The sequence below is a fragment of the Pecten maximus genome, chromosome 2 (assembly GCF_902652985.1).
Source record: "Pecten maximus chromosome 2, xPecMax1.1, whole genome shotgun sequence".
NCBI classification, from domain to species: domain Eukaryota; kingdom Metazoa; phylum Mollusca; class Bivalvia; order Pectinida; family Pectinidae; genus Pecten; species Pecten maximus.
This window is the reverse complement of record NC_047016.1, coordinates 29,777,094-29,804,424: the sequence shown is the minus strand read 5'-3', so window position 1 is coordinate 29,804,424 and position 27,331 is coordinate 29,777,094. Positions and strand designations below refer to the sequence as shown.

At 33.1% G+C, this 27,331-nt stretch overlaps 1 protein-coding gene across 1 annotated transcript; it reads left to right on the top strand.

Moving 5' to 3' along the window:
• The first annotated feature begins 1,183 nt into the window (after positions 1-1,183).
• On the top strand, positions 1,184-26,865 carry LOC117321761 (homeobox protein Hox-A7-like). Its single transcript, XM_033876277.1, has 2 exons — positions 1,184-1,913; positions 23,802-26,865. The coding sequence occupies exons 1-2, from the start codon at positions 1,280-1,282 to the stop codon at positions 24,110-24,112; spliced, it is 945 nt and encodes a 314-aa protein (XP_033732168.1). The 5' UTR covers positions 1,184-1,279; the 3' UTR covers positions 24,113-26,865.
• Positions 26,866-27,331: the final 466 nt, after the last annotated feature.

Genomic DNA, 27,331 nt, shown 5'->3' with positions numbered 1-27,331 from the left:
ACTGAAGATGATTTATATATCGGCTACATAACACGAAAACGAAAGGGAAAATCTAAACGTCATTTAGAAAATTACTCATTTTTCATTTTGTTAATATTCAGCAAGAACTATGATTTACATGCCCCCATTTAATTATTTTAGAAAAATACAATCAATCACAAAGAGTAAATTAAAACGATGCAAGCTTCTATTGAATATATCGGGTGTTTCAATCTATACATTTATTTGTTACCGTTCAATAAATATCTCACGATCGGCATACATTTTCAAGGCAAGGCATACCTGAAATATAAACAAACACGAATCATCGCTTAATTGTATATATGAAACAAAAATGCACATCAAAATTGAATCATGTGTTTAAAGTAATCTTTATAAAACAATGCTATGTCATATAAATCAGATCTGGCAAGTTTAATTTATAGTTGTTAATTACGAATTAAATGCCATATTGCAATGTATTTTATTTATATAAATATTGTTAATAAGATTGATCTAAATAGTAATGCATATACTGTATATAAATATATAGGTATATATCAGTATATAATATCATATTAACAATACTTGTATTCTAAGAAATAGAATATAGATAACAGTGCGAAAAACAAACCCAGACAAACGACTGAAAATAAATGAACAAAAAACGTTACAAATATTCCTGAATTGTTCGATGAATAAGTCATAACGGTATATACACTGTGACGTCGGAAAGTGTCGTATGTCCCACTACGGATTTACCAACCCCCTGAATGGTCCTTTAAAAAGCACTAGTTTGCATTTATCTTTAGCTATTATTTTGGCTGATAGTTTAAGATTCAGTATGACTCTCCAGAGGAAAATTCTGCCCGTAATGTCAGCCTGTTTACACCACGACAGCCATTTTGTCAAGCGATTAAGACTCAAGCTGAAGAAAAAGTGAACAGATAATTGTATTAATTATCCTATAAAACTGATAGTTTCCACAAATCTAGATACCTTTTGCAAGATAATGGAATTAAACGCCATCACGGGATTGAGAAAATAACTTGAGAACAGTCGTAGCTACCTCGCTAGTAAGCCACTATCTACGTAAAGGTGTGATTCGGTCAGAGCAGTCACTAGCCGAGCCCATTTTCTAACGACGCCGCTGATTGGTCGGAATACGTTCGCTCTGATTTCCATGCAAATGATTTATTTGGGCCGACGTAAGCGATGGATGTCCACAAATCACTAGGTACGGTACAGAGTATAGGTCATGTTGTGAGAAAATAGCAAAAACGGCAATATATTCTCAAAAATGAATTCGTACTATCCAGCATCGTTTTTTGCACAGTACTCTTCGGAAAATTCACATATTCCTCACAATGTTGGTTACTCATCAAACAATTTTGGATTACTAGCATCACGTTTTGCCGATCAAATTTCGGCATATCACAACAGTAGTTTCGATCCTCATCGTGCCACTCTTCCTAATGGATACTCACCTCACCACCAATCCACGGACGGTTCCCATTACCCGTCCCGGGACGGATCGGGTGGGGGAACAGGGTCAGGCGGTGGAGGGGGAGCGACGGAACAACCTGGGCACGGAGTAGGACACGGCCACGGGACAACACCCCCGGGCGGAGGGCGGATACCGCCCTACCCTCAACCAGCCCCGGCACACCAGGGCTCTGAGGACTCGTCTTTGCATAGGTCGTACAGTTCGTGTAGTACAGACAATTGGAGTCCCCCTCCGCACGGGGGGATACAGAGCAGCTCTCCGGACTCCGTACATAATAACCAGACACATAGTCCCTACTCTGGCCTGGACGCTCCCACCAACTGTCAGTCTATGTTGCTACAAAAACACATGAAGTCGGACCAAGGCATAAATTCGGGATCTGAAGCAAGCCCCTCAACGCCTTTTTACCCCTGGATGGGGATTGTTGGTAAGTCAGAATAATTATCACATTAAAACTAAATAAATGTCGGAATAATTATAACATCAAAATGATATATAACTGATAAGGGATATTAAAATATACTGATTAAACAGATACATAAACCGGTATTAAGGAGTCATGATAACTAATTGAATATATATATATATATATATATATATATCCAAAAATATATACACAAAGCTGCCTGAATATATACATAAACTCGTACTAGGAAGACTATTGTACATGTGTGCTTAAAACCACCATAAAACACTTATATTAGAAAGTCAGTTTAACCAAACGCACTGAAACACCGGGGTCCACGGGAACGTCAGTATAATTGGCGAATTATAGGCGTGTATAAACAGCTACTAGAGTAAACCTAACAACGTCTTCTATGCATTTTACACCGTTAGTAAATCGCTGTTCTATGATGCACCAAACCCTATGATAGATTTATGATTCTATCGTCGACCTCCCTTCTAAAGTTGCCAAGGGAAAGTAGTAAAAATGTTTTATGGGGATATAACATATCACAAATGGGGCTAAAGAACTCCGGAAGACCTAAGGATTAAAACCAAAGTAATTATATTGCATATAGAAAACAAGCAATAAATATCAACAAAACTTGTATCAAAACAACAGTAACACAGTTGAGATGAACTTAAAAATAAACTTTAAAATAAACTAGATGAAACTAAGACAAGCACGCTAGAGAAGTTGTTATATTAATTTCAAGTTAGGTTTTTAGATTAATAGTGAGAGTAATTCACACAAGACATTTGTAATATCTCTAGATATGTAATGTGAAAGCCATTCTTCCTTTCACAGATGGGTGCAACAGGGGATATATATATGTAATATCTTCCAACCGGATTAGATTTCAGGGAGACTAGTTCCTGATATAACAATAGTTAAAGCTGCCACGACATCAGGGTATAGAAAGATACAGAATAATGTGAGTTAACGAAAGGGCTTAAAGCAATTTTCTGCAACAATAAAACTAACAGGTCAGGTAAAACGACGAAATGTACTATGCGTTATTGCACAGAGAGAAAAGAATTTTAATGCATAACCTAGTGAAAACCATTGCGAGGGCCAGGGACCTCGATAAAAATATACATTATGTATTATTCACGAAGGCTTGTTGGCTTTGCTGAACATATTTTCCCAAGGCAGTAGTAGAGAGGATACATTCAAGCTTGAGTGTTATTGCCAACTTGAGCTTAGAATTCTACATAAGACATATCTACACCATATGTAGGACTGTGATCGAGTGGTTCTGTCGAATAGTTCGTATGCAGGGCACGGTCAAACGTTGAGCCGTAAAATTAAACACAGATACGTAACGTATCCGAGTAAAAATTAAAACCTACTCAACTGACATATAAACTGCCAAGTGAAGCATAACGCTGTTATATTTGTATTTGTCATGGCCAATATACGCTAAGTATACCATGTTATTTTGGGTAAAGACATACGAACAAGTGTAGACTATAATTTTATAATTCATGGATAAGATGTACATATTAAACAAACATACAGTTTTTAGTGCAATTTGAATAACATAGCAAGTAAATGTACCTATAAGTAGTATCCCACTTGTAAAGGTGCATCACATCTTTTTTGTAATTAGTTTGATATGCATGGCAATTATGTATATTTGTATATTGATGAGTATATGGGAAACCATCATATTTCTATGATGGAAACATGCCAATCAATTATATACTATAACTTGCCTTCGAGTGAAATTTAAAGCATATTATAAAGGCGTGGATAATTTTATTGCATCTATGACATATAGTAATAAATATGTATGTACATATTGTTGAAATGTAGGGGGGAATTATTTTTAATCTATCTTGCAGATTTATCAAAAATATATCTCACAACTCCATTATAACAAGGAGAAAACTCTTAAACTTTGCCATAAATATACAAATTTTTAATAAATTATTGAATCACCTTTCAATGTAAAAATCGTACCGACATAATTTTTATAGAAACATATACTTGCTCATTAAAACACACCGATTCATCAGTTCACAACCGATATCCTACTGTCACTCATTCCTGACAATGCCTCTCAATCACATACATATTTTTCATCATTTTCTGTTGAGGTTAAAATATCTGTACTTTAATGAAGACATTATTTGCTTTCTTATTTCGAAATAAAATAATTAATGCAAAATATCCAATGTTTCTTGCTATATTTTCAAAATTATTTAAGATAATTGAAACAGTTAGTGACTCCAATTCGCGTTCTGATGGTTCATCATTTGCTGCTTAAGTTTCCATAAATCTTCCTTTTGAGGGTTTGACTAGATAGTGTTGAGGAAAGATATCGTCCGTATAGACACAGATTTAGACTTTTGACTGTTGAGTCGTCACGATACTCTCTTTTTTTTATAACAAAAGGGCCCGTAGAAGAAAATTAATCCGTAATGCTTTTGGAAAAGTTTTCATTTTAATTAAAGACATTTATTTCATGATGCCAATTTTTATGTTTTCGGTATACTCTGTTTTTGTTTTTGTTTTTGTATATTTCTACTTTTTATTTTTTTGTCGAAATTATACCTTTACACTTTCTACATTCAGACATTATATGTAAATAATAAAGTCATGATAAGTAAAAACAAATTACTCTATATTTGGTATAATATTTCCATAAAATGATTCAATTAAATGTTACAAAATATAATCTTAAATTACAATCTCAAAAGTCTAAATATAATATATTATCTGAAGTTTTGTTTTGTTGATGAAAATTAAAAAAAGAAACAAAATTATTAGACTCTTCTCAATGAATCATATTATTTGATAAATATCAATATATGAAACATGATTCTGTGTATATAAAAACTGTATATCCGTTGAATTTATGTTTATGATTTACTATCCTATGCCTGGTCTGTCCCTGGCCATGGTATGAATGAGACCGAAATGGTGAAGGACATCATGTTACCTCTTGTAACTACTCAATGCTGTCGATGGAGTAATAAACACACAGTATTATCGACTATAGCCCGGTCTGACATTTATATGGGGGGCTTATCAGCCAAACCTCTACAACTCCTTTATATTTTTGTTTACTGAATCCTGCCTAGTTCCCTTTGAACGTATAGTTTAAAATTAATCGAAAAGATTTCTTTTTCGTATATTTCATTCTCATATCAAAATGTAAATTTACATCAAAGAAATGTACATGTAACAACTGGGAGTTAATATGTTTCTCTGATTAATAGCTAATCCTGCTGTGCTCAATGCAGATATTCGTGAATTCCACCAATAATAATTAATCTTGCAATACTCAGTTAATCTATTCCATGATGAAATACACACACACACACACATATATCGTTATATTTGTATTGTTTCAATAACATGCAAATGGGCATTTTAATGGTTAAAATACAAAAGCAAAACTAGATTTACCCTAGCTGAATTACGTGTACATATGATATTAAAACATACTAGAATGGATCGATATTAAAAACCGCTATGTACACTACTTCTAGACTGCTCAACCTGTCGCTCATAACGTTGATATTAATACCATATGAACTGCTCCGGGACAGGATGAATATCTTTTGATGTACCACATTGTTTAATAGAATAAATTGAATGTGTATATATATACTAAACTTTTACTGGTAAAATGAGACAACAACAATATGTAATGTATGTTTGTGTCCTAGTAAATATCTTGTCTGTAAACTTTTTATATCGTATTTTAATTTCTTTGTTTAGTTTTAGCCTAGTTCCTAGTTTTTCTACCAAACTAAATATATCAAACACCGAACTATATCTTCCTAGTTAAACATACTGTATTACTGCTCCAATTAATCGTGACAATTTAATTCTAAGAAAACGAGAAATCTAATTACCGTTTGGACACAATACATATATTTCTGATGTATTGCCAATTACGATGACTCCTTTTAGTAGATGGGTGACTGCCTTGGACAAGTAAAAGACAATTTTCTAAACGGCGGTGACGTAATGCGATTTTACCGGTTTCTACATTGAGTTATTGAGATAATGTTTGAATGCTAAAGTAATGGTTGTCCATGCTATCGATAAACTCAGGAAATGATAAATGTTCTTTGGAAAGAAATTGACGTTTTAATTATGTACACTTTAGGTAAATCAATATACTGATATTCGTTACTGAGACGTTTGCATTGGCTGAGATGTTGGAGGATGAAATCACTGCCTTCTGCATGGACTAATCATACAGAATATTGCGGAGTAATATGCAGGGTTTCCCCTATTATCAGTATCATATAAAACAAACGATGTATGCATGAATTCCCAAATGATCCTAAGATCAGGGTGAAATATCAATATGGCTTTGATAATGTGAATATACGTGCATTTCTTGTACTATTGCTATTTACAATCAAACCGCACATGAATACATAATATGATAAATGAAAATTTCCAAAATAAGTTCAAGGGAAATGTAAAATATATTTACTAAAACTTCCTGTACTAATTACTGGGGATCCTCTGCCACACAATTGCTGGGTTGGCTCTAATACCAAAGCTTGCATACATGGAAACATCTTTTGCCAGACTAGAGCGCCTTTCTCCTACAAGTAATCAATAATATTTTATGGGCGGTTTTATTTCGGTTTTAGAACCCTTACAACCCAAGAAGATGGGATTTGTAGTGATAATTCCTGTCTTTTATAATACTTTTTTAAATACTAAACCATGATTTATTTATTTTGTTTTGAATTATTTTTACGACAATACTGACAAATTATTCTCATGTTTGAATTAGCCATGGATACATACGATACCCCATTAAATAAAGGCTCCTACACGTGAAAATGTCCATTTTATATAGTTTAAAACAATGTAGCTATGTACAGTATTGTACACAAATGCTTGTAATAATTTTTCATATCCCAACTTTTTTATAATGGAAAATGATAATAGGTAGCTGTGTTATCCTTTATTCAAGATACAACAGAACACTGCACCATTACTGCTTCATATTGGAATTTCTAGATTATGTTATTTATATATACGATATTCAAAGTCCTGGTTGTGTTAGGGATTTAGTAACATATATCAATACTTTATATATGTATATACTTTATATATAAAGAAAAAACCAGGATGATTAAACTTTACTAATTTGTGATTAAGGGATTGCACATGAAATAACATATCTCATATATATTAAAGTAAAAAAATTAAATTAAATCAAATTAACAAAAATGATATGAAATGTAGATATTGACTTGTATTGTATACATGCTATCTATAGAGTTTATTTTATAAGAATTCATAGGCTTTACTCGTTAAATTTTTCTTTCTTTAAGACTCATTATAAATCAAAATAAATGATAGCAATTTTTACTTACCTAAAACAAAACAAAATGAGCAAATACGTACAAACGTAAAGCCATGTATGATATTTTATTAGAACGTTTTGTCCGATTATGAGTTTAACGTCCAAACTCAGTAACACTTCATTTAAAGAAGTTACGAGTCATATTCTTAATATAAGACTGAAAATAAGATTTAAAAAAAAAAAGAATAAAATAAAAATGAATACGTCAAGGATATTTCATGGATATGCGATTTAAATATATCTATCTATGAAGTAACTGAAACTGTTTAACTCTCCAAATTAAGGGATTACGTCATATAAAAATGATATATATGATATCTGCTATGTCATAACAATAGCATGGTTATGTTTTGCATTATTACCATTTTGTAAAACCATGCATTATTGCAAAATTCCAAAACAAAAAACTCCTCTTCGATGATAGTTTGCAAAATGTAAGATATAACTTTACCTTCATGTATTACTTCAGAGATATTTTAATCAAAAAATTTTCTTTCAGGTAACAACATGTTTTTGATAAAAAAATTTTTTTATTTGTATTGATATATTAGTTACTACAAATAATTTGGGAAATATTTGAAACAAAAAATCCTGAGATGTTTTTAAACTAATTTAAGCACACGTTAGCTAAAATTTTATACGAAAAATAAAAGCGATTAAGATAGATGTTCAGAAAAAATACTACAGCGAAAAATGAACAAAGACATTAAATTTGAACTAGATGGTAATGGAGGTCTATATCAGTATAGGCATGACTCAGCCATGTCATTGGAGCAAAAAATAGAAAGATTTTATCCAATGAGGACGCACATTTTATTAGCTTTGCCTCCCTACCGTCTTGCTTGTAGAAACAAACTATCGGAACATAGGAAACGCAACGCAAGTAATTAATGGCCTGGTATACGTAATGGCTGTGTGAATTCCTCCACAACCTAGTATGTACATCACTCGAGGCGTTCTCAACCAAGCATGACCTTCACAGTTCGCTGACATTTATTTGCATACTAGGTCGCTCCCAATCTGAATAAAATACATTTTGAATAACGACTGCAAAGTAGGGATCTTCAAAATTGTCTCCGGATGATATATCAGGTGACACTACGGTTTTAATACTATCAGCTCATTCATTAGAACATACGGCAAGCTTTAACACGGTGAACTAATCTAAGCGACAACTAGTCAGTTATTCCAAATATAGATATTCACACATAGGCTGGGATTATGTCATGGCCAATACTAACATCTTACTCTGTTTATTATAATTTGTGTCAGTTTCAACCCATTAAAATACAAATGCTAAACTAATTAAGTCTTTTCATTAGAGAAGCCTTTTGCGGAATTGTGTAAGAGAGATAAAGATGAGTTTATGTGAACACCGAATCAATGAAACTTGAGGTACCAAATCATGCTACATTTCGGGGCACAGGTGTATATTTCTTCAAACCTCTTTGCAATATGGTCGTATGATTAATACGCATGCGCGAAAACAGAACTGCTAATTGAAACTAAATAAACATAATTTACGTTCCTCGTCAACCTTAACATAATTAAAATTTAGACGGATATTACCTTTTCATTACATATCTGTTTTGCCGGATTGAGTGACAACACCTAAACTATACAAGTTATCTGCCCTTGATTAGGTCTTCTACATAGGAAATAACTATGAATGATCGGATGTAGAAAATTGGTATAAAATACACTCATTTGAACCAAATTTGAATTAATCATTCACTTCAGTAATTTTATGCGTCTTCCCCAAGTGTCAGTAGATTATTTACATGATAGTTTCACTTAGTACATCCACCAGCGGAGTAAAACTTTGCACAAGGTCGTGCATTAACAAATCATGATCAAGGAAAAAGACGACCATTAAACATTGGATCGTAAACTCGAGAGGTAGAGAATCGTTAGCCATGAAAGAACCACTAAAGTAACCCGTATAAGTTATATCTAGTACTAGTCTTATACCTAGGTATACACCCTATTCGAGTTTTACGACTTTTTTCCCGGGTCATAAACTGAACAGCGTCACCGATATAGCACAGTTGGAATGAGATACAGTTGTTTAGCAGATCATGTATCTCAGATTCGTTAAAAAGACACCGAACACTAAATAAAAACCGGGCAGTGGATGTCAGTGGTAAAAGATGTTAAATGGCTCCGGAAACGCGATAGATTAATACTAGAAGAGTGTTGTGTTGATTTTTTATCCGAGAGAAAGCAATAACATATTGGATCAAATTATAGATAATTAATTATCTAACAATTTGCTAATAATGATATATTTTTTTCTCAAAAGATCTGTTATTCACGAGAATTTAGTAACCTGTATTTCACACGCAGGTTTGATGTTATTGACCTGATTCAATGATAACCCTAGCAAAGACAGATTTCTTAATTGGTTCCGAAATCATCAGGCAGTCGTGAGTCCGCCTTTACTGTGGAATTATCTTCTCCCGGCTTGCTCATTTAAAAGTGTTATAGAAAGTATTATCGCAAAAACTCATTTTGCTATTTCAATTTTAACATGGGTAACAAATTAACAAAGTAGTTTTTCAAGATAGGAATTGCGGAGTGTAATTAGTTAACACTTAGTTCTAGGTTGTTGTTTTTGTTGTTGCTGCTGTTGTTCGCAATGGTTATTGACAAATGTGGAAAACTATATATCATAATACGGATACAAAATAGGAAAGAATGAATGTTACAAAATAGGAAAAATCCAGATGGGTGTTTACAAAGATGTAGAATGTCACACCATTTACATAACATTTAACGACAGCGTCAATGCCCAGATACTGGACTGCTGCGATTGGATGCATAATATCCATTTCGGTCCGTTTCAGAATTTTCTATTTTCCTGCATTGTTATCTCTAGAGAGTTAAAATCTATTCCGTGTAAAATGGTACAATTATGATACCAGATGGTGAATATGACCAATCAGCAGTAATATTTACGTTGTCTAGAAGGTGAAATGGCTACAAAAATAACATCTCTGGCCACGTCAAAATGTTCTAGAATCATAATTTAACGAAAAAATCCAGATTGGTTCATATTTAATTACAAACGTTTGTAATGTTAATACATTTAACAGTTTTTTGCTCAAGATTAAGTAATATTATCGTGCAGACTTAGCATAAACTGATTATTCAAATAACTTTATCCACGGAAAAACGACTTATGCTGATAACACATGCATTATTCAAACATCAAATGCAATTTAATTTTCAGCGGGATCTATTTCTCAATGGAAATGTCCTCAATTTACATTGATGATACATGTATGTATACATAATGCTTCAGGCAACAGCTGATAGTGATAAACAAAAACACACAGTTAGATATCACCACACAATGGTGTTCCGCGTTAACTATTGACCGAGCGAGTTATATTTGCATGGCTAATACTCCCCGAAGCCTTATGATTTAGCACACTATATATCCAATAGGATGTTTGTAACAGACTTGTATTGCTATACCGCAACGGAGTCGCCATGCATATATATTGCTGCAAAATGTATAAATTCAGCATTATTAATCGTGATAAGGTTATTTAGAAATATAGGTCAGCATCACAGATACCAAAATGATGATATTTATCACAGTTTTTATTTTACAAAGTGATATATGGCATGCTAAAATATAACTCTACAGGCATAGTATCTAATGTGATCCAGAGAAAACTTATTTAATAGCTGTATGATCGCGATTCCCCGAGTAAGACCGGACGTTCCGAGGGTGTAAGCGTGCATCCCCTAATGGACGACACCCAGCGTGTAAAACTCAAATATCACTAAAATCAGAATCATGGAAGCTGTCATTGCTAGATAACATTTGCCTAAAACAAGTTTATTTTATCGGAGATATAACTTAATCCTGGCCCAATTAGATAATGTTAAGCCTGCTGATCAGGTCATTGTAAATCATGATCCTAAAATGAATACAATTGTAAATAGTGTCAATGGAAAATGATAAACCTCACTATTTAAAATATTGTTGGTAATGATTTTAGCAAATTATCTTTCATTCAGCACATTAAATAACATTACAGCTTACATAAGCAATCAAATGCACGCAATTCAATCAAAATGATCATTAAATAAAAACAAGCGAAATATTAATTGATATTTTCAATAAATGACAAACCTTACCTACTTAACAATGTTAAACTTGAATCCATTAAAACGTTATAGGGTCAATAGATGGTGTACAAATGATTCTTTCTATAAACAGCACACTTGATTCCACGAAGCTAATAAAATAGACTTAAGTTGTGCAGTTCATCATTGCTAACACAGAATTCGCTAATGACAGGTGTAATCAATTCACCAATATGATATCATATAAATGTTTTGCTGTTCTTAATATATCGACGAGAAAGATCCTTCTGAAATATAAAACGTCTTCGTTGTTACCTCTTAAATTTGATACGGACTTGTTTCCGTATAAAATAACGTTTGATTAATGACAAACCAAAAACAAGTGTTGAAGGTAGCTTGATGCCGCTTTTCATCTCATCATCTATTACTATATACGTATTCCTAATCACTGCCCACTGAGAAACAATATCGGGTCCTGTTTCCCGAATGGTCTAGTAATCACACGATCGGTTTAGCGAGCCCACTAACGTTTGTCTGTACAACCAGGTAATACACGATATTGACAAGAGCTGAAAAAAAGCAGATGATCAGTTATTGAATTATATTGAAGCTTTACCCCTAAGTACCTTGAATAGTTTTCAATGGCCTCTAGGACAGTTACCACCTACAGCAATTTTCCTTGTAGTTACATAACTTGGCACAGACCAATGTTGTAAGGATTCTAGTCAGTCTGTGGCGATATGATTTGCCCTGAAATCAATCCTGTAAAAGCTTCGAGATAAGAAATGTTTAACTCTGCCATACTGTAATCCCCAAGTGCAGGTCTGAACTAGAAATCAATTCAAAATGTACAATGTTTGCCATAAGAGATGGGAAAAGAAGTGATACAACAAGGACGAACAGTTCATCAGTTAGCAGGTATCTACAATAAACCATAAAATCATGAAAGGTTATGCTTTTGAAAATCTACCTAATTTTACGACTGAATTATATAATGTTTGCAATTAAACTGTCATAATATCACCATATCTCATAATAACGAATTCCGATATTTCAGTTAAATCAGAAATAAAATGTTATGGCCCATTACTGACTACGCATGCGTATATTCCTATTTTTCTTGTAGCGAAATAATTGTGTTAGTGTCTTTGACTACCAAAGGCAAATGAAATATCAATATATGTGGAAAAGACTATTTTATTATGCGTCATATATATGCAACATATTGGAATGCTATGCAACAACACATTCTACTAATCGAGTTCTTTCGCGAATTGGGTTGATAAAACTGTAAACCGAATTTAAGTCTAAGACAATACATATATCGTCTATATATTGTATCGCATGTATTATGTCAACAATAGTAACGCTATTTCAGCATATGTATATAGTTTTTACAGAATAATGACATAATTGTGGAATAATCTGGCTGAATATGTAACTATTTGTGTCGGTAATATATGATGACAGTGTGGTCAATTCAACGCAGTAGGGCTATGACTATGAAGACGAGTGACAGATTGGTCTACACACCGGTCGTAAATATTGGTGGAACATACACGTGTGTATGATTTAGTTACGACAAGTATACCCCCCGCGTATAGCTTGGACAGGTAGAGTCAACAATCGAGCCAACAATCTGTCATCAAACAAGCGAAGACGGCAAAACTCATCGCATACCTTCTAAGAGCGAACCTTTCACACGGATAGACCAATAATCAGCTACCCTATTTTAGCATCTCAAAACATTCCGTGAACATTCTTTAGTTCAATAGTTGTGTTTGTTTGTACTTGCGATTCTCAAACCTAATCCGATAAGGCAATTCTACAAAGGCGAGTTACTTTCGTAAAAAAGAATAACATGAATCGGGTCTACCATCGACAGAACTATAAAGATGACAGCCTCCTCTATAGAAATTGTCATTAAAGCGTGTGTGTTCCTGTGTTTCAATATAAGTATCCCCACCCCCTCCACATACACACACAACCCCCAGAAATTGCAAATAAAGCATGATATCTTCCATAAAGAATAGTCTCTGCTGCTTCTTGATCTGATACAGGTTGTACGTCCTTCAAGTAGGAGTTATGGCAATGACAACGAAACAACAAGATGCGTAGTAATACACTAATTTAAAAAGTCGAGCTTTATATCGCACAAGGAATATTGCATTCTATTTTACACGACAAGTGTGGACGTTCAGCAAGCAAGCCATGACATACGGGAAAATGAATAGAATACCAATAAAGGATTTGATAAATTGCTATTAGAAATAATTCCAAACGCGAAAATACAGTAAAAAGTCTCTTTTCAATCACTCATTGATCACATCAAACCAGTTATTGTATACATTTAACGATCTTAGAATATACTGGTTTATGCAATTCACATGAATGGTGAATATAGATTATACATCATAGATACAGGAAAACAATTGATCTAGCCTTCTTTGAATTGAACAGCCAATGTACTAGTGGTGACACCAACGAAAATACAGCTATAATTGTTCATTTATTTGCAATGAACAAAAGTAAGACATATCAACTATTTTTGAGAGAAAAATCAAGAATTTAAAGAAATAGAAACAGTGGAATTAGGACAGTGTCTGAAAAAAAAGAAACCTTGGGCGTATGTTATATATTCATAATTTCATCTTTTACCAATGTGTCTCTTTATTCTCTGATGGTGTGAGCATTAGCAAGCCCAGTTGTTTGTGAAGCAATAGATCGATCTAGGCTTTCTTATTTTCGTGTAGAATTAACTTTCCAACAAACACAGGCTGGTGTCAAAGTCTCCAGGTTCTTTTATTTTTATTTGCCACTAGCAATATGACTGCATCTCGATGTGGTTTGCGATTCAATAAAATACAACGTCATGTGATTACTTTGAGCGTTGTGTTCCATTCCTATCGATTTCGCATGACATATGAAATCATCAAATAAAAATGAATGCAATTAAATATTCCAGGAACGTAAAATCGTGAAATTGCAAATAAAATATATTTTTAGCATCGGTGACGTTAAGATTGCGAATTGCGCTAACATAACGTAATGTTTTTTTTTGTTTTGTGTTTTGTTTTGGTGAAATCCCTTTGAAAAAAAAGAATAACTGCTCGCAAAGATGTATGTGTATGTTTTGGGTTATTGTGGCTAAACAAAACAAAATATTTGCTCACGTTTGAATAAAATTACAAGTACACATATGTTAGTTTTAGCAATGTGTAACAGAAAAACTAGTGAAACGCTACCCGAACATATGAGACAATATGCATTCTACACAGGCGGTGCATGGATGTCGTCAATGAGTATTGTTTTGCAAGGTAAATTCATTATTGTTAGGTTATGAATAAAAAATACACATATCATTTGATTGTATAGTGTTAGGCAGACTGTGATTGATTAGATTATATTTGTGTTCCATACTTTTTATAGGCCAAGTAGTCAGCATCTATTTCCTAATCGTCATGTGTAACCTATATTCACCGAGTGTGACAATTAAATCGATAAAACTAATCTCATTACACCTGATATCAACCAATTAATACTATGTCAAGGTCACTTATCGATCGTGTGAATAATCAAAAGATATATAACACACCAATTACACCGTTACAACACAAGACATTGGAATATGTCTTGGATGTGAACTATTATATCTTCCAGCAACAATTACTCGTGTGAACAGTTTATACATCTATCGTGCACGTGCTTGACTATAAATAATTTTTTCACAAAATGGTTGTGATTTATTCTTGGATAGACAGCCATAATTTCTTGTCGTACAGCTTACCAGGATAGTCAGCAGTGTCAATAAATGATTTTATAATTTTTTTTATTAATTTCTTTAATTTGATAATTAATATTTTGGATGGAACTAATATAACGTTTCTAAGACAGTTGTGCGCCAACAATTTATCTTTCTTCTGGTAATTCAATTTAACTTTACAAATTGTATGCTCAAACATTTTAACAGAAACACAAAAATTATGATGCCAATCTTATACCGGTACATACTTATAAAGAAGTCCGCTGTACTCGTACTACATATGTATAATTAATCAAGGTCGCGATAAGTAAATGCTAATATACACACACAAAAAAAACCCAAGTGGATCTGCTAAACGTTAAAACACAAGACATATACTAGAAATATGAGCCGGCAATAAAAGCAGGCATTTCGAAGATCCGAACTTAAGATATGGTTTGACAGAATGACTACTGGATCCAGGTCTTATGTGAAATTCTTATTTTATGACCAGTCACTACCCCTCCCTGCGTACGAGATGCAATAAGTAGGTTTCCGCAAATCTTTCCAATATGGCATAATCTAAAACAAAGTTCTGGTTTCCTCGAAAATAAGCGATCTGAATAGAACCAAAAGAAATTTACGTGTTTACTGCTGTTCAGGATAACTCTGGAACACAATGTGTTAAAGGTGGGTTTTTTTTCTTTGATAATCCTGATCGACCACTGGGCTAGTATTTTACAAATATCTTGTTCAAACGCGAGGTTTATATGCAAAAAAAATATACTTAAATATAATTGTATTTTTTTTTTAAATAGGACATGAGATTCAATTTCAATTGAATATATTTTCTTTCGAAGTTATTTTTTAAAGTGCCACAGACAGACAATCTTGATAAGTTTTCGTGGTAGCCGTTAAAGTACTTATCACTTAACAATAATGAAGGGAAATAAGGACAGTTTGGCTGTAAGTTCTGAAGGACTCGATCAAAAGAGAATACAAAAGGTTGCTTCTATTTTAGACCATGCCCTGTAATGTAACGTGTGTATGTACGGTATGTTGGACGGAAACGAGAATATAAGTGGTTAGCAAGAAATGCATGGAAAGAAACACATCTTTGGGCTCTTAGATATTCTACAATTTCATTGTTGGATTGTAAAGAAGCTGGATGCCATTTTGTTAGGAAATCCTAATAACATTAAACAAAATACAATATTGGCTAATTCATTTCTGTATTTCCGCGTTGGTTTCATTTTGTCGTTTAAAAGATATCAAATAAACAAATAGATGCATAAAAATAATAGAAATTAATAACACAGAAAAAAATCTTTCTTTTAAATATATATCATTTAAACTGAAGATATGGCGATTATGAAAACTTATCAATGATGATATTGAAATAGATAACATACAAAAACACAATAAATAGATACATAGATGCCATTAAACATAGCTATGCCGATCGGAAATTGCATGACGTCTTTAATTACAATTCTGATTTAATTTTTTTTGGGAACGCATAAAAACCGATAATCTTATGTTTGTTTATGTATAACATTTGCCATGTATTGATGTTTATGATTGATGGTGGACATGCATATGCCGACTGTCGACCTCCAGGGATGGGCACAATACGAATTGCATTCGTGGATATTTAAGAATCTAAATATATATATAAAAAAAAACAATTATGGCAACGATTATTTTGGCTCTACTGGATCTAACTCTTACTTTGAATAGAAAGATGTTCATATCGTATATGTCTCTTGGACTATTGTTTTGAAATCATACAGCTATTGAACATCTAATAATTTATTGACAGGGCTCTAAATAGTTTAAGTTTTAAGTTGAGTTGAATACATTCACTACCTTACATCATCAAATACAATCAGAAACAGATGCGTCCATATACAGAGAACACTCCTTATAACCATGCTGTCAGTGGCAGTTCTCAATTCGCTATCATCCATGAAGACCTGTGTTTGAATTTGTCTGTATAAGGATGATTTGGTCTGTACAAGGATAGGTGCTATTCGTAATGTGCTGTGCTGAATGACAATATCCACGTGATGACGATAGAATCAACGTCAGTTATCATTTTATGATAAGTTCAAACACAGGCTTTCATGTATTATCTTATTTCAAAACTCAGAAACATTTGTCATGATTTGCACGTGAGTAATGGACCGCTATGATATAATACTCGTAAATTAAAGTCATTGAGAAATCCGATCTTCCATCGTAACTACGTATACTGATGTAAACCATTTCACTCCACGCGAACAAGGGTATAAATTACTGATACGTCGACATGGAAATATTTCATAAAATGTCATGGCATAAAATAACCCATAGATTAGTAGTAATTACGTAGAATTAATTAGCTATTTTGTGAGATTTGCATAAGTTTAGAATATATAATAGGGTAATTTAGTGTCAGATAAACAGCGAGAAGGGTTGTTATATAAGCGCTATCATAAGTCGAAAAATATCTCTTGCAGTTAATTTATGTTTACATAAAAACATCTCTCACTATTTTGTCTATCACATAATGAATCGGTTTATCCATCCATCCCATAATCCCATGTACATGGACGCTGATATCAGCAGTTTATGTCAGTGTGTTGATGAACATATACATTACAGTTTGCGATAACTGTAGAAAGGACTTGTGCTATTGATATGTTTATTCTAGTTTTTTGCACAAGCGAGTCAGTTATTTTTTATGCCCACATGTGCGAGACGTATGTTTATGGACGCGGCCAAATTAAATACACATCTGTTTGTTTTAGCTGTGAGCGAAACATGTCCCTATGAACATCTACTGTGGTGTTATCTCTCTAGCGGTATGTGATAGCCTCATGATACATTTGAATATAATTTTACTGACGGTGAAGATAGCTGTTTTTAACCATTAGTTATCCTTAATAACACGAACACGTGTGGACAATTGTATACATACATTCTTTACAGTGTGACATTTCACATTTTCAGCAAACATTTAGTTGATCCTGTTGATAGTGTCCCCGGGTTTCTCTACCTTATCGTTGAGGGAAGCAACATCAAATACAACAGCATTAAAATAATGAATGTACATAATATGTAGTTACAAAGAATGTATATGCATTGGCACGCCTGGTATGCTCGATATAGGTATGTATCATAATCAAAACAATACGTTTATTGCTAAATAAAGGTGCAAGACATGTAATGTAACAAACGAACAGGTATGTCATTTGTTCTTTGTTTGCATTTGTGCTTTGGCTTCTCTAATATGTTATCGATTTTCCTGCTATAAGCCAACGCCGAATTGAGAATTACAGAATTGTGACGTATTTGTGACAGATTCAGTCGAACGTACACTTTTCACAATGAATGAACAAAGGCATCTGAGAAAGCACAATATACTAGCGCTTTTGTTTTCAGTACTTAGTAATTAGATAGAGTGCTGCTTTAGACATTTTGGGAGATCATGACTGATATACGCTCAACTCATTCATTAAATATAATCACCATTATCGATTACTATGAAATCATTAGGTTCTAGTCACTGGCATCCAGTATCCGGTGATATCAGAATACACACACACTAATATGTATGTCAGGGTGTGTTAGGAAATAATAGGTATGTGTAAGAAATCTGAAAATAATTCAAATCTTCCTATGAATTCATAAAGCATCATATAATAGATATCCTGAACTCAATTTGAGGGGTAGTGGTACCAGATATCGTCCATTACAACTAATAACCTCTCCTTAGACAATTACGTTGAAGGGACCATATGGTATAGGCAAATCTCTGACCTATTTACTCAATGATGTAAAAATCTATTATTTCTATTTTGTCGTTATCTTCAATTTCCCCGCGATCATTATCTAGCGCAGCGATACATGTTTGATGTGTCACTATAATTACCATGGTTACGTATTGTCGTCGCTGATGTATTATAGATTATGTTTACATTTTTGCATACCAACATTATTATATATCAACGTGAAGCTGGCACGCTGTATCATATTGTCTAAACAGGTCATTTTATTATATGGTTATGACTTGAATGGCTGGTGAATAATTAATATGAACCTATGCGGAATACACTCTTGTTTAGAAGTAAACAGACATCCAATATCATGAGACAAAGACATGTTTAAACAAAAAAAATTTTATTTTTTTTTACAATTAAGATTCCAGTGAGTGTAACTACTAGCGCTGTTTGACTATTTTCATCTCAACTGTGGCTTCCTTTGATTAACAAATTGAAAATTCCTCTGCCATAATTGCTTAACATGTCTACTATATAACATAAAAGTTTTAAAACCTGCTATACGTAAGGTTCCTTTATTCCTTTTTTCCTCTCCTATACGCCTCATACGATGACGAGTGCGAAACAACTTCCGTTGACTTTGAACATAATGAAGTGAGATATGCATTATTAATGGATTTTACTTTGAAGGGTTTGGGAACAATGTCTTGTCAATCCCTTTTTATAGAAATTATTAGTTATTTATTAGATACTAGTCACTCTGAGTGGGGTATAACAAAACCGGACGTACTACAAACCGCACACAAAGACAAACTTTTTACCTGTCTCATTCATTGTTGCTGAAATCCGATACAGTTCTAGAAATGAAAATTCTATTATTTAGTCAATGCAAACAAAAACAGTCAGCGAATATTTACTTCAATATTATTCAGCTGGTAATAGACTAGTGGGTCATTCACAAGAGAAATAAACATATTTAGGTAGCTATTATAAGTCGAGTTTATTTTTTTCATTTTGTTTTATTTATTTTTTTCTTCGATCAATTGTATCATTTCCAGATTCGTGTATGTTACACGGACAAACTCCGGTAAATGTAACAAACAAATCCGAAGTTACCGAGCTACGTTATTCTCCACATAATTATGAGGGAACTATCAGTATCATATAATAAGTCCTAAAGAATTGATGCTCCGTTGCATTTTTATGTGGAAGTTATAGGGCAGGATAACAAAGACATGTCACAGGTGTTATCACCGTATTATAATGAAGCCAATATTAGAATTTCATAAATGATTATAACAACATGAACACGAGCTGTCGCAGTTGTTTTCAGAACCTAGTATCATAGTTTTATAGACAATGTTCAACAAACCCTTAGAGGAACATCTATGTTTAAATTATCATGACAAACCTTTTACGATGTCAAAAGAGGCCATAATATATCTCATATAAATTATATCACAACAGATATGTCCAAAATATGTATATTTACACGTGCGCTTAGCCATTTATCAATAGTTGTGACAAGACACCTGCAGAGCTATAGTGTATGACCGCAGGAATGTCCAGCCACATCCATGCGTGAAAGTATCTGGGTCCCCCTTACACGGGCTGGTCTAGAAAAGACATTTCGAAATGATGTTGTCTCTGTGTGCTATTACAAGATCGGGTATTTATTATACACTATCATCACATTCAGACACCAAGTGTATGGTGGATTTCATTTTGTTTTCATTAGTTTGATCGTTTATTATTGTTTCTATTGTCTTTACAGAGAGTGTGATAAATATATTTGCTTATATGTTACCTTATCACGTAGCTAATGAATATATGTTGATTTCTAATTAATACATATTAACGTATAATCATCACATGTAAATTAACGTTATAAACATGCTGTGTTAGGTGTTCCTATGTGTATATAAATAGATATATACAGAACGTAGTAACGTATTTACATCGAATTGATAAACAGTGTCGCAATTGAGGAGGCAGTCGATCACTGTCAGTCGGTCACACCTCCAGGTACAATCGTATTAGGTGATGTGTCTTCAATACTCATCAATTCTCAGTCCCTGTGTTAAACCGTACGCACTGGGACCATAGTTGTGAAAATAAACGTTCAAAGATACACACCAGTTCCTGTACGTAACAGAATAAGTAAATAAGGCACTTAATATATAAACCGTGTGGTATGTGGCTGATTTATATTTCAATTAGACACGACAGGGGTATTAATTTTATCATGTGATGTAAACTAAACCAGCTTATAGTATTTACTGTTTATTTTCTGTAAAATTTGATAGACAAAAGAAAAAGAAAATATCATACATTCCAAAACATAGTCTCAGACAACCCTGAATAATTAAATAAAGATATGTTTTAATTTTATGAATTGGATACAAAAATTAATAACCAGACGAGGCGATATTGGCCTATTTCTGATGTGCTCGTACATGTACGTGTAACACCTGGGGATAACTGCAAGGTTGACCCTTTAGTTACCTGTAAGTCTGTTTATATTGGTCGTCTACGTATTATGGTGTGTGTCACAAAGGTTTGCAACGGTCGTAGACCTTTTTCAACTAGGAATGATCTCTAGCGACTGACTGCACCTATAAAAGTGCAGATTGGATCCAATGGAAGGTAAATGATAGAGGAAAGCCAAACGGCTTTCCTGTATTGTTTCTGTTTAGTGACTGAAAAAAATATTTGAATTTTTGATTTTTCTTCTTTTTTTGTGTGTGTGTATCCATAAATAAGCTGTTTAGCACTGGTTTTCATCATAACGTTGTTTAAAACAAAACGATAAAGAAAATTTGCTAAACCAGGTATCTATATAGTTGATTTCTCTGCATCATTAAATAAATTAACACTTATTTTTCTGAAATGTCAAAACTCCGCCAGTTTCCATGAGTACAGAGGTACCGACGTTGTACCTTCAATTGACTTCGTTTACACTGACCTGTTTTCCTATATCCTCTTTTTGGTTCCCTTTGATCAATTATGCACCATTAAATGATTGTGGCCTCCAGTCATATTTAATGTAAGAAAACTGAATATGTACAATAACATATTTCATTTCATTAAACACTTTTTAATCAAAGTTTTTTTTACCTTATGTGGACATAGTGCCAATTGATGAATTGGGCTTTTATAAAGCAATGTAAAATGATTCCGGTTCTGATTGAGTAACGACAAAAACGTAATGAATTCCAGATGCAGATATCAAGAAATATTTCTATATACAACTACCTGAATGTCAATGAATGCGATGCTATATAAAAAAAAACATAGTCAATTTTTAAACTTCTTAACTATTTCACCTGAAAATAAAACTTATATTCAAATCAAGAATTTCATTGTTTTTGCAATTCATACTACCAAAATAAACCAAGAAGTAATTAAGTTAAACACAAAAACAATTGAATTAATTACATATTGATAAATAAATCCATTGCCGACATAAATGGTTATTGTGCACTTGATCTATGTCATGTTGTTAATGTCCTTTTCACAAAGAAATCCCGAAGTGTCGAATAGCTGTTAGAATTAGTAATTGATATAAGAAAAATTAAGTGTCGCTGGATGTTTTATAGGTAAACCGCTATTTATGCACACAACATCAAGTAGAAATAATTCAACATTTGTCTGGGAAGCCATTCGCGATCATGGATGTAAAAACAACACGTTCTCTTCAGTTTTTTCCTCTAATTTCATCCTTGTTGTAAATAGAAATAGTTTGTCACCTGCGCGGGTGCCCAAGTGCAAAAGCCTGATACAGGAACTAACTCAGAATGACACATTACACGTTCACCTTTCTACACGCCTACCATATCTGATTGCGACCAAAAGTTTGAAATCGTTAGATTCTAACACGTTGACAAATGCGTTTTTAAACAGATCACGGCATTTCTGTGCTTGCACTACCTTGCGTAACACTGTGAACCATTGACACTCGTTCAACTATACACCTTTGCTAAATCGTCTGTAAAAAAATAAGAATCTTGACTCATTTGAATTGTAATTACCCCAGGTAGAGGGCAAAGAAGGTTTGTGATAGCCTGTTACCGAGGTCATTATACATTAACATAGGGTCAACTTTATAGTCAACTTGTATTGTATACAAATCAGCTGAGGTTGCCGAGGGCAGGGATAAAATTACTTTTGAAAAATTGTTAGAGAAAAGATATACCCACAAAGTCGCAAGCCATCCGGAAATGATTTATGTACTTTGAAGTAGAATTGTAACAAATGTAGTTTGCTGTGTGGTTGGCTTCGGGGTATGTGTATAAAACCAATAATATCGCAGATATATAGATGATATACCCCTGGTTTGCGTAGGTTAATCAAATTAGTAGTTTAATATGCATAAGTATCATCTGATATCTATATTTAGTTAATCATATAGCATAGTAATTAAGAAAATGATAACATTGTTTTCTAAATATTCAAACATATTACATTAATGATGCCATACAAACGTTAAATTTGATATTGTAAAGAAGCAATCAAAGTTCATCGTGATAATACCTGCAATTAGCAGAGCATTTGCTGCTGATTTGTGTTAATCACTGATATCATTTGTCAACTTCTAACTATCTACAACTTATCATGGGAAAATCAATGCAATCTGACTATAATTTCAAAATGAGGGTGTTACTAGCAAAATAGACGGTTTAGAAAATATATAGAGATCTGATTGAAATATGTTATCGGTAACTTTTACTTTGAATAGCGAAAACGTTTATACTTGTTATTGTAACAACTCTTTTGTGTGATTTGTCTACAGGATCAGTCTAAAGAAATTAGTCGGCACGTACACAGATATGACTGATAATATATACAAAGTATCAAAACTGACATTTCTAATGAGACAAATCATTAAAAATGAATTATTTGTATCATTGCAGGTCCCAATTCTGCTCATAGAAGGAGAGGACGTCAAACATACAGTCGATACCAAACGCTCGAACTGGAGAAAGAGTTTCAATTCAACCATTACCTTACACGAAAAAGGCGCATAGAGGTCGCCCACTCATTATGTCTTACAGAGAGACAAATCAAGATCTGGTTTCAAAACAGACGCATGAAATTAAAAAAGGAAAAAATGGCTATTAAAGAACTAAATGAAGGCATCCCGTGCGATTTGGACACGAAAAAATCAGACTTTAAGGAGACAGAAGAAAAAAGCGACGGGATAGCTAGTGATGATTCCCCATAATCCTTGTTAACTAAAGCGAGAATCTTCGGCAACGAGAATTATTATACAAATACTATTTGTCATATTTCCTTTGCGCCAGGAGCGTAAAACACGGGTTTTGAATCATCGTCAACTCTTGCCGAGTACATGATCTGCATTCTTTTTCGTCATGAACATGTTGTGCGTTGTTTAATTTATTCTAAGAAGAATGTACGAGTGTGTATCGTGTCTGTAAGATTATGACGACTGATCGGACTCGATATATATGAGAATGTGCCATATTGTAGACCATCTGATACATTATTTCGTTAAACTGATCTTTCTTTCTAACTGAGACATACATACTATTTGATATGTATATATATGTCGTCTCTGGCTGTATGTACGGTTGGATATAACTCGGTCATGTATATAATGGCCAACTCGCGGGTTCGGACAAGTGTAATTTACTGCTTCGCGAGTTCCCATCATGATAAGTATGTATTTGTGTTATATGGGGGTCATTGAGTACAGTTCAGTCTTTTTTATGGATATTGAAATTTGAGAGGCTACTACATTTCATAAAATTACTGCCGGAAATCGATAACCGACTTATACAAAGAAACATGAATATAAATTTTAATACATACGAATATGATATAAATTGTAAATATGTAAACAACATGGCCAAATTGTTAGATATGTGCAATGTCGTTTATTGCTAGCAAGTGTCTTGATGACACTACTACACATTGGGTGCGCCTAGTATTGTCTATACATATCCCGTGTTGTCCCTGGTACTCAAGGTTGAGAACTGCTGAAACCTAGCAACCGTGCTGAATCTTAGGGTGTGTCCTGGCTGATTGGTCCGCGACCTCATGGCAGCAACAATAAATATGTCAAATTCGCGGGCAAAGATAACCTGAAATTGCTTCAAAATGACTCGGTATCTCTGATGAGATTATGTGCATGCCATATTGCACTCTAACGTCTATACTTCGTTCCAGGAAGATTTTTTATAGATTCTGTAACGCAAAAGATATAAAACGATCAGAAGTTGTCAAATAATAATACACTATTTTCTCATGATATAATATAATGTAAAATACACATCTAGGGTAAAAAAAGTACTAAATATCATTGATGGAAAAGTACACATCAATTTATGTGTAATGCATTTCTTGTTAACGGTTTGTATTGAACCGGGAAAAACGTGTATAATTATAGAAGAATAAGAAAAGAAAGCTTTGGCAGGGAATATTTCCAATTCAAATGTGTTTTTATAAAACGAATATTATCGCTTTTGTAATTGTATAGGACCGATAATCGATTTACTTTGATATTCATGTACAATATAAATAAGTTCTTCTTGTGAGTAATTGTTATCCGATATCCGATTTGAACATGCAAACGTAGACAATCTAGTGTGAGAAATGACCCTGACATGCCATATCGCTATACACGAACATAATATTCCTGATGGTGTTGTTCGTGAATCGTGTTGACTTTTCGATATAAAGGGTAAAATGTATGTTTTTAGCAATTTGTATACCAGACATAGATATGTGTTAGTATGTAAATAAATATGTGTATTATAAATGACGTAAGGGTAATGTTAGCATTTTCACAGGTTCTTCAGATTCATGTTTCGTCATCTGTATTTGTTACTATATTTTAAAATATAATTTTACATAATTTCTATTGTTATAACGTAATCACACACTGAGCATAATTGATATTATCACATTTATTTTACCTTATTCGATCACTGTGTTTCAAATAAAATCTATGTTTTTGTAATGATTTTTTTATTAGACTATGAAAGATAATTTGCATTTCATAATGGAATATTAGGTAAATAGATTTACATTTGTGTAGCTATATTTTTCGGATTTCTTCATGTTTCAACGTTTTCAATGACCCATGAGAATTTTGACCTTTGACATTCCTATAGCATAATCCCTGCCCAATGAAAACGCATTATGCACATCCATTCTATGCTTCAATTACAACAAAAGTGGTAATTTAGTATATATTTTTTCTTCTGTAACTTTTACAGCAATTCTGCATTCAAATCTTTCTTTTTACACACCTCAGATGTAATCTATGTATATGAGATATTTTATTTTCTACTTATTGACTATAGCTTTGCGTATTCCTAGAATACATCACTTTGTATGTCTATCTCTTAAGTGCTGAACTGTATATTTGTCCTGTATTGTGTGCGAGAGATGTTAGAGAAAGTGAGAGATATGAATCAACCATAGATATTATTAGCGGAAATACGTTTTTAAAAACGAAAATATCCATATATATGTAGTATATATAAAAGTAATCTATGTAATTAGTTTGTTGTTAAAAATCACCTTTGCGTATTATTGAATTCTGAATATTCAAATCTTGCAATCTCCCCTTTTTGTCTCATGACAAGTTGTATTTCATGGTTTGTCTTCCTCCTTTTCGCTTTGGCTGTGGTTGTTGAGTGTACGTCACGGTGTCATATTGTCTTATAGATTTGTAATATTGTAGTGACGTCATATATGACGTCATTGATACCATTTCGAATGAAGTCACATGCTCATTACACTATGAATGAATCCTCAGTTACGTGCATACCAAAAACGAGATATAGTAAGCGTGTATTTTGTTTGTTAAACTACAAGAAACAGGTTTAAAGATATTTTAAATCAACTGCCGTATTGATAGGTGCATTTAAAAGAGAAATGATTTAATTAGAATCTATTTTCCTTGTTGACTATAATTTGCTGTATGAAATAAAAATGACAAATACTTCATATACCGTCTCATATTATTTTTGTCATGATTGAAAACATCTGAAACATTGTATGAATGAACAGATATATAGATTAGACTCCTATAGCTTTGTCATGGAGGAGTACTATTTATTTTACTGTTGTTTAGTATATGTTCCTGTCTCTTTTCGACCATTCAATGCGAAATGATGTATTCATTTGAGAAAACTGATATTTAGGAGACATCAAAAGTCGAGAAAAAGGCATATGTATTAAAGGAGGAAAGGGAATTTATGTACAAACCCAAAAATATACTTATAATACTGTTGAATCAGTTAATGATAGATTCAGTAAACTCGAATGTATATGCGTCTGATAATAATGATAATAAAACGTTGATATTAGATAAACTGAAAATAAAACATATATGAATTCAAAGTTTAGTTGATAATGATTCAAATAGCTAATGATATGAACAAAGAATGATGTGGACAAAAAAAAACACATT